This window comes from Idiotropiscis lumnitzeri, chromosome 4 (assembly GCF_059441095.1).
Source record: "Idiotropiscis lumnitzeri isolate Australia: NSW breed Sydney's pygmy pipehorse chromosome 4, RoL_Ilum_1.0, whole genome shotgun sequence".
NCBI lineage: Eukaryota > Metazoa > Chordata > Actinopteri > Syngnathiformes > Syngnathidae > Idiotropiscis > Idiotropiscis lumnitzeri.
Genome location: NC_142394.1, coordinates 31,767,952 through 31,776,815, shown reverse-complemented (window position 1 = coordinate 31,776,815; position 8,864 = coordinate 31,767,952). Strand labels below are relative to the sequence as shown.

The window sequence follows — 8,864 nt, the reverse complement described above, 5'->3', positions numbered from 1 at the left end:
TGAAAAATTGCTTGTCCTCAATGTCTCCCGGCAACAGAGCGGGCCTCCTGGATCCAGGCATCCATCGCCCTCATCTCGCTAATCGTATGTCAGTTTGCACAAGTCGAGGGAATTTCTAGGATCACCTGGGACCACGTCGGGCTTTCCAGTTTGTGTCATGGAAATGTTGCTGAATTTGAAGGAAAGTCAAATTCCCTGAAAATTCAACTTTGAACATATGAAAAGGGGCAAATACGTTTGTAAGAAAGTACAATGAGAATATTCTCAAATAATAATGAAGGGACGGATATCGACGCTCAACGTAGGCATTTCCAAGCTCCAAAAACAAAGGAGCACCTGCCGGAAAGTAAAGGCAAAGCAAGGTCGGGAGGAAAAACTGGCTTTTGGAGACGAGATGGCGACGCGCAAACTAACCTGCGACTGATTCACCTGCCCGAAAGCTCGGAGACAATGCGGTCGTGCGTGCGCCTTCGTGAACAATTGGCCGCCTCGAGCTTCAGCCTGCTTTGATGGGTGCGGGTGTGTCAAAGTTAGCCAAGTTCCAATCAAGACAAGCATGAATGTTGTGTGCGCAAACAATTACGTTTGCTTGAACTGCATTCATCTCATTTTTTTCAAAGATTAGAAAGAATTTGTGCCTTAGTGTTTAAATGTTCCTACGGTGTTGACTCGCTCCAAAGTCAATGCTAATTTTCTATTAGCACGTCAGTGAGATTTGGCATGCCAATTTGTCCTGAATCTCATCGCAAAAAAAAGCCCTTTAATCACTGCAGAATCTTTTAGGGCATCTGAATTTTAGTACAGATTTTTTTTTTCTTCTATATGCAAGTATTCAAGTTCCAAAGTTCAGCTGGGTCAAGTGTCCCTTAAATATGTCAGAAAACTGCAATCGCTCGCTCCCCAAATGGATGTGGACATCTCCAAATCATCTAAAAATATTGGCCCAATATTTTGTATTGATGGTCGACGTGTTTCTCTCATTTAGTGACAAGTTTTCTTATGCGTGCCTCAGTGAAGACAAAAACGCCCTAAAATCCCAAATACTTGGGCGATCATTCTAATCTTTCCACAGCTTGCTCTGTGCATAGGTCGACATCTCAGCATCCATTTTAGTGACATTGCCGATTTTGTGACGTTTAGCTCCATGACGCATTTAGACTTTGGTGCTGTGTCACTGTACAGCAAGGATGGACGGCCATACCGCATGACCTGAATTCGGCAAGAAAGAGACATTTTAGCCGTTCGAAAAAAGCTTCCATGGAGCCACAAACTCTTTGACATCTAAACTGAAGAGACGTTTAATTTCCTTTTTGTTTTAATTCAGCAGACATCCATCGTGCGACATGTCAGCCCATCCGCCATACTGGATGTGGAGGTTGTATTAGTCATAAAATCGTAATATAATAATCATAAAATTGAGTTGGAATGACAGTGCGAACAAACGCAATGGTTCAGTGGTAATGAACCACGCTTGATACTTCTCCGGGGAGCAAATGAACGAGGAATCCTCACCATTAGTGTCACTTTGCCACATCCAATATGGCTGCGCCGTTGACATACTCAAGACGCCGGTCTCAATGCTTCCTGAACGTTGTCTATAGTCATGCTTACTTGCGCTCGTCGCAAAAGGCGCCATTTAAGCAGTAGCGCTCCACGAATGTACGGAACGAGTCAAGTGTTGTCTGACGGACATTATTATTATTTATGAATAATAATTACAGCCCCCCCCCCCCCAATTGACATTTCATGTGCCGTTATGAGTACATGGACAGCTCAAGTGAATGTAGTTAATATGCATAGGAAGGACCTCGTCCACAATGAAAAGATGCGGCTGCTCCTCAACCGAGATGCTTTAGTTGTCTTTATTTTTAGACGTCAAAAATAAAGAAACCTCACTCAGGCAAAGAGTTTGATGAAGATGTCGGCGCATGTGTCCTCCGCTGGTGCGTCACTACCTGGACCGGCGCTCTTTTCTGTTCTTGTCCAGACTTTTGTCCATGGTCTTTTCACTGTCCCCTCGGCATTTGGGGCAGTACCACTTGCCCTTCGGTTTGTAGGTCAGCCCAACGCAGGAGAAGTGGAACCACTCAATCGGGCACTGGTCGTTGTCGCAGCCGATCATTTCGCCGTAAGACACCTGCTCGCACAAACAGTAGGTGGGCTCGTTGGGGTCGATGGCGAAATCCACCGGCGAAGCGTCACGCTCCTGCTTGGATTTGCGTTTCTTCTTCTTGGCCGACTTGGATTTCTTCTCTCTAGGAAGCGGGTCGGGCGGCTCCTCGGCAGCGTCGTCCGCCACAGAACCGTTGGCCGACGGGTGGCTCGAGTCTCGGCTCTCGCTGTTGCGCTGACGTCGCGGCCGGCGGGCCGAGGCGCGTTCGGCGACGGCCGGAGCAGCGGCGGTGGTGACGATGGGGGGTTCCAGGACGTTCGGGCGCCGCTCCGTTGCCGCCCGCTCTGGATCGCAAGGCTCCTGGAGGCAAAGGGAATGCGAGTCCATCTGGCGGGAACGGTTCTCCACCAGTTCGGTCATCTGGGTCACCACGTGGATCTTCTCGTCGCCCAGCTCCTGGCTAACGATAAGCGCCCGTTGCAGCTGGACTTGCAGCCGCTTTCTCTGAGTGCCATCTTGCTCTGCTTTGTACTTTTCAAAGACTTCATCCACCTCCTTCAGAACTTCTGCAAAGAGACGACCACCACTCAGGTAAAAATAGCATCGCCTGTTTGTTTTTTTTAAGTTTGTTTTTGTTTTTTAAACAAACCGCCTTGCCCCCCCCTCACAAAAAAAAGGGGCGATCACGTGACGGGGGCGGGGCATGGAGCAGCGAGTCTTAAACGGCTACTACGTACTCACGAGCTTCAGTCCACGGAGCTTCGTCACCGTGGTGCGAACGTCCCGATTTAACCGTCGCATTGTCAGAGCTTCTCCAGTAAATTGACGCCAGACGTCGGAGTGTAACGAAAGTAGCGAGTGCAGTTAGCGAAAAATGAACGCACGCGTGTAGTTGTTAGCGGGAACGCATGTCAACAACTGGCTGCATTTTCCAATTGAGTTTGGTGCGAGGGAGCCATTCTCCATTGACGAAAATTGCAAAACGAAGCAGCAAGCCGCTTGCATGCACGGCGCCATCGGCATTCGTTACCTTGATACTTGGCGTCGATCTCCCGGAGCACTGAAACATTTCTTTGTATGTCTAATGGCAGGGACTCCACGCATTCCATATAATCCTCCACGTAGTTGGCCAGTTGTTGCGACTTGTCAGAATTCGGGTAGTGGTGGCCTAACATGGTCGCGACGATGCATCGAGACGGCCTGTAAATTGTGCGAGTCGATGCAAATGCCGGACGACTTTGCGAGCTCGTGAGGGCAGCTCCAGGCAGCAGTTGACATAAAACAAAACTGCCACCTGCACGCATGCGTGAGTATTTTCCTTTTATGGCGTGGACGCCCCCCCGCCCCCATGTCGTAATCGAAGGCGGTGCCGGTGGCGATGCAGCGACGCGATTGCGCCAGATGACTCCTCACCAACATAATGTTTTCCCGGGATCTCGAGGCATAAAGATTTTTTTTAATTGTTGTGTGACGTGGAAAAAGATATTGTAACACGATTCATCAGTTCGGAATTTATTGAAGGAGGTGCTTAGTTTAAATTGGTTTACGTTAAAGCCTGAGGTCTCCACTAGAGGTCGCTATGATGTGGGGTCTTTTTAAATAAGCGACTTGCAGATCTCCTCTGCGCATGCGTGAGAATCCAGGTCAAAATAGAGAGCCTGTATGCCCCCCCCTACTGCACTTTTAGCCTTTAGTGACAAAACAACAAATGCCCTTTGTGCATTTTCTGAACCATGTTTTTGCCACACACAAAAGTTTTTAAAGAACATTTAACATAACGTAGTATTGTTATTTGTGTTGTAATTCGTTGTGTTGTCTCCGATTTTCTTTCACATTATCTTATCTATTATTGCATAGCATCATTGTATGTGGCAAATGTTGCCCAGTTGGCATCCATTGCAGCCTGGTCATCCTGGAAGGGGGATTCCCCCATCTGTGGTCCCTTCTCAAGGTTTCTCACTTTTCCCCTAATGAGTTTTTTTGAGTTTTTCCTTGCCCTCCTGGGGGTTAAGATCGGAGATGTCGATTGTGGTTATGTAAAGCCATTTGAGACTGTCTGTGATTAAGGGCTATACAAATAAAATTGACTTGAATGCATCACGCGACTCACTGACAGGAAATGAGAGAGAAAGAGAGAGATGGGGGGGAAGAGAGAGAGATCCTTCGTGCAGATGACGGAGCGAGTTGTCATCGATTACGGCCAACAGCCGTTTTGTAAGAATAAAAACGAGATTTTAATGGAGGTCTGACGTGTTTCTTTTAAAGACGCTACAATATTAATAAAACCAACAAATTCATTTTTAGTTTGTATATTTGAGACAGAGCGTCATCTCGAAAACAAACAAATGGCTTTTATCTTAAATAGACTACTTAACGTGTCGTTATATGACATCTATGATGTCAATATATTATGTTTTTAATATGTCCTTTATGCATTAGCAGCTACGATTATTATTGTCTTGTGTTGTTTACATCGGTACAATTTCCGCTTTTGTTAACGGCAATTATGACCTCTTCTCTAGTTGAACGCGGCAAGTTTCGTTTCTCAACTTTTACCGTCATTTAGCTTATAAACGATTCGCACCGACCTTTTATGCGAGAGGCTTTCAAAATAAAATGCAAGTGGCGGAAGTTTGACGTTAAACGACTTGAGCTCGAGTAGTTCACGGGTATTACTGCTTTTATTCATCAAACATCAGGGCGGTTCACGCGCGGCTAGGATTTGTATCGAGCATTTAATAAAAATATATCCAAGTTCGTTTTAGTTTTGGTGTAGTCTGTGGTTCCGGTCACAGTGCGCGTTCTTTTACGTGCGCTTTACTATCGTAGGACCGAGGCGTCATTCCGTCCGTCGTAGTCTTCTGGAGGCACCAAACTGCACCTGACACCATGAGAAGTCAATTTATAATAATTTCTTGCTGTGTTATTGCAGGTAATCTTTCTCTTGAACATTTTTAAAGCACTCTTGTTATTGCTCGAAAGCATATATTTTAGTTGCGGTGTGCGCCGGGTTCGTTTTGGTTTCAACTACATTTCATGACGTAAGTACAAAAAGTGTTTTGACGGCTTTTTAAATGGCCACTACAAAAGTTTGGATTCATGTTACTTATTTTTTAGTTGTATTTTCACTAAAGAGCGTTCGAATGTGTCATTAATACGTGGCGGACTTTGGAACTCGGTCGAACGCGACGTTATCTGGCCACTTCGACCCCGTAGTCACTTGGCTCGCACTTTGTTTTTTTCATCGGACCTCTGTTTTCATGTTTTTGTTGCCTGTAGATATACACAATAAACCTAAGAATTTCCTATTGATACGTTTTTCGTCACAAGTATTTACTGTCATGAGGACGTTTCAATGCAACGATAGACGTAAGGATACGTCACCACGTGATTCAAAGCGCTTTTTTGCCGCCGTTTGTGCGATCAGACATAAAAGTGAAATATTTAATGACTGTAATTAGGACTCCTCGGTCGTAACTGAGATCCCCCCGCCCCAAATCTGCTTCTTCTTCTGTGTTTTCTATTGAAGCACTGGCACAAGATGGAAAACCTCCCGCGACAGTGACTCCGGCTGAAAAATTCTTTCCAAAAAGTGAGCCTGACCCAACCGGCAAACGGACCACACCGGCCGCCAACGCCACGACCGCCGCTGCCCCCCCGCCAGCCAACGCGACCACCACCCCTGCACCCATCACCAATGCCACTGTTGCGCCGCCCACAGCGACGCCAGCCAAACCTACTCCGCCCGCTGACTTGAGCGCAGGAGACTACCGACTGAAGAAGGGCAAAACCGTTTGCCTGATGGCCCGTGTGGCCCTGCAGCTTCGACTCGTGACACCAAAGGTACTTTTTTTTTCTTCAGTCCTGTAAAAATACTCTGACATACAATGTTGTACTTGGGATGCAACCGATTAATGCTAAATGTATTCATTTCAGTGGGCAAACAAAATCTGCTTTGGTTGCAACGAACTTGATTCCTTTTCCAGGCCAGCGGGACGTTCATCGTGCAGCCTAACAAGACTCGAGCCGTTGGGAAGTGTCAGGAGAACAAGGCCAACCTGACGCTGGTCTTCCAGGAGGGTTTCATCACCTTCATGTTCAACAAGGTTCACTTCTCTCAAAGCTGGCAAAAAGGCGTAGTCTCATTCACCTCAATGGAAGTTAAAAAAAAAATTGCACGCAGAAAGTAGGGCTAAATGAATGAACAAATTCAAATAGACGTGGCAATGCAATTAGATTGACATTTTTTGTTTATCTAATGTGCAAGGGCTAAATTGGGTTCACTGCAGTTTTTTGTGTGAATTGATTATTTTTTTACAGGTGTACTTAAAATAACAGTTGTTCAATCTTTTATCCAAGCAACTGCATGGGAAGATATTCTTGAGGGAAAAAAAAGGATTAAATCGCAGTCGAAATATTGAGGGGGGGGGGATCAATTGGGAAACAATAAAAGGTCAGGTTTAACTTCTTCAAAAAGTAGTGTGACTTCCCACCGCTGGTTTCTCTCGATGGGTTGCACAGATTTGGTTGCTCAAAGTCATGTGATTTATTTTTTTTTTCATTTGCAAGCTGCCACGAGAGAATCATTCGAAAGAGGAAGTGGACTTGACGAGCCTGTTTTTTGTGTGTGTGTGTCACGGCATGTCATGTGGGTCACACAATGCCTCACCCACACCACCATCGTGAATGACCCAGACTGATTGGCAAATAACGAACACGGTCCAACATGTTTTTGCAATTTTTTTGGGTTTTATTTCCTCAGAGTACCGCCGAAAACATCGCCTACGTTGACACGTTGTTGCTCAGCCTCGATTACCCCTTAAGCAACGGTAAGCCGCTTTTTGCACAAAACGCTTTAGTTTTCAGGATGTTTAACGTAAGAGTCTGCAAAAATTGCAAAAAGGCTTTGGCATCTTGGTGATGAAGTCTTCTCTTCACCAGAGAAAAGAAAATAAAGAATTGATGGGTTTTTTTTTTCTTCATAATCTCCAGAAGTCGACACACTAACAGCGCAAAAAGTGACTTGAGTAATTGGGAGTCCCTTTTTAAGGAATTGTGGCTAGCAACACCAAGTTGCCCTTCCTTCGTCATATAATGCAGCATCTTGCTGGTGAAGTGCTGCCTGAACAAGTGAAAATGCAATTTAAAATACAATTTGCTTTGAGGCTGGGTCAGGAGACACCACGAAAAGTGGTTGGAAAAGTTGCTAAATTGCCATTTGGACATCTTTGAGTTGAAGTGAAAATACAATTGTTCACTCTCCAATAATGTCACAAAATGTGGCTTGAATGCTTTGTGGTCAGTGAATTGAGAAACATCGAGGAGCGCTCATTTCCATCGTGTAGTTCAGCAGCTTGGTGATATTGGGCCACCTCATACCTTTTTTCTTTTTTTTTTTTACCCCTGTCAGAATCTCCAAAAGGCAACATAGCACAGAAAATGGCTCCATTTGTTGCTCCTTGTTGAACAAAACACCCGACCGGGTCGCCCAATCTTAGGGATGAAGTGCCGCTTCCTCATCTGAAAATGCTGATATTTCTTTTTTCTTTTTTTTTTTGCGATGTTTCTCCCCCCCCCCCCCCAAAAAAAAAAAGCGAATAGTCGTTAGAGGCGTAGGAGAAAGTCACAACACTTAAGTACACACTTTGGCGCTAGTCCCCAGCCCCCTCTCCCTGTCGTCACGGTAACAACAAGCCCAACCTTGCTTGGATGACATGTGGAGTGTCATTTGCTTCTTCTGGATTTTGTCGAAAGGACCAAGAGACATTGGAACTTTTGAAAACTGACCATTTTATTTGCAGTCGGCAAACATGGAACTTTTTCAAATGTGCAATTTCTTTGCTTTTGTATTTGTTTTGCAGCCAGCAGACGCTACAGCGCCACCAACAATTCGTTGCGCGCCTTCCCTGCAAAGATCGGCCATTCGTACTCGTGCCGGAGCGAATCGGTCTACGTGGGCAACGGCTTGTATCTCGACGTCAAGGATGACCGGATGCAGGCCTTCAATCTGAGCGAGAGTGACGAATTTGGCGTCAGTAAGTAACCCAAAGGCGCTGGCCTCCGATTCCATTTTGTTTCGGGTCGTTGACGGACATGTCACATGCGGCGCCCCTTTCAGCCGACCACTGTGCGGCCGACCGGCCCGATTACAGCGTGGCCATCGGCGTGGGCGCGACCTTGCTGGTGCTGGTTTTGGTGGTGCTGGTGGTCTACCTGCTGAGCCGCAAGCGCAGGACGGACGGCTACCAGTCGCTGTGAGGACCTCCCCCAAGGCGGCGTGGTTCTTGGCCTTCCACCCATCCTGCGAAAAATCGTTTCCATTTCTCAGGTCGCTATCTATTGTACGTCCATGCTGTATGTTAGCATAGCAACCGCTAGCCTGTTAGCATTAGAACCTCTGAATGCGAATAGCAAGATGCAAAATCAACCGCACTAACAAAAATGCCAGTCTGATTTGTGAAGATTTTTGAAATGGTGCAACCGTCATCGAATGGCCTCTGCAATCCCAAAATTCACTTTTGGGGTCACAAAACATCTTTGCACCAATGCTACTCAGCATTTGATAACTTTTCATCACAAATATCCCCAAAAGACGGAGACAGATGTTTGTTGTTTTTATATTGTGTAGTGTTGGAACGTTTCATTGAAAGCGCTTTTGCTTTTTCTTTCTCCAAGTCGTTTTTTCCAGAAAGTTTCACTTTTAAATTTCTATTCTTGTGTTCCCTTAAGTACTTGTAAAGCCAGTGACTAC

At 45.8% G+C, this 8,864-nt stretch overlaps 2 protein-coding genes across 2 annotated transcripts in view; one reads left to right on the top strand and one right to left on the bottom strand.

Annotated features, from left to right (window-relative positions):
• Nucleotides 1-1,846: 1,846 nt before the first annotated feature.
• Nucleotides 1,847-3,422, bottom strand: ing2 (inhibitor of growth family, member 2). Its single transcript, XM_088293165.1, has 2 exons — nt 3,144-3,422; nt 1,847-2,679 (listed from the first exon to the last, which is right to left on the bottom strand). Exons 1-2 carry the CDS (start codon nt 3,415-3,417, stop codon nt 1,952-1,954), a joined length of 1,002 nt encoding a protein of 333 aa, XP_088149291.1. The 5' UTR covers nt 3,418-3,422; the 3' UTR covers nt 1,847-1,951.
• A 1,383-nt stretch (nt 3,423-4,805) lies between these two features.
• LOC148339253 (lysosome-associated membrane glycoprotein 1-like) overlaps nt 4,806-8,864 on the top strand; it is a 4,304-nt gene continuing 245 nt past the window's right edge. Inside the window, exons 1-6 of the mRNA XM_088293166.1 lie at nt 4,806-5,045; nt 5,643-5,956; nt 6,100-6,219; nt 6,876-6,942; nt 7,975-8,148; nt 8,232-8,864. The exon at nt 8,232-8,864 is cut by the window's right edge and continues 245 nt beyond it. Coding sequence (XP_088149292.1) covers nt 5,003-5,045; nt 5,643-5,956; nt 6,100-6,219; nt 6,876-6,942; nt 7,975-8,148; nt 8,232-8,371 — 858 coding nt within the window. The 5' untranslated portion in view covers nt 4,806-5,002 and the 3' untranslated portion in view covers nt 8,372-8,864. The remainder of the gene's footprint in view (nt 5,046-5,642; nt 5,957-6,099; nt 6,220-6,875; nt 6,943-7,974; nt 8,149-8,231) is intronic.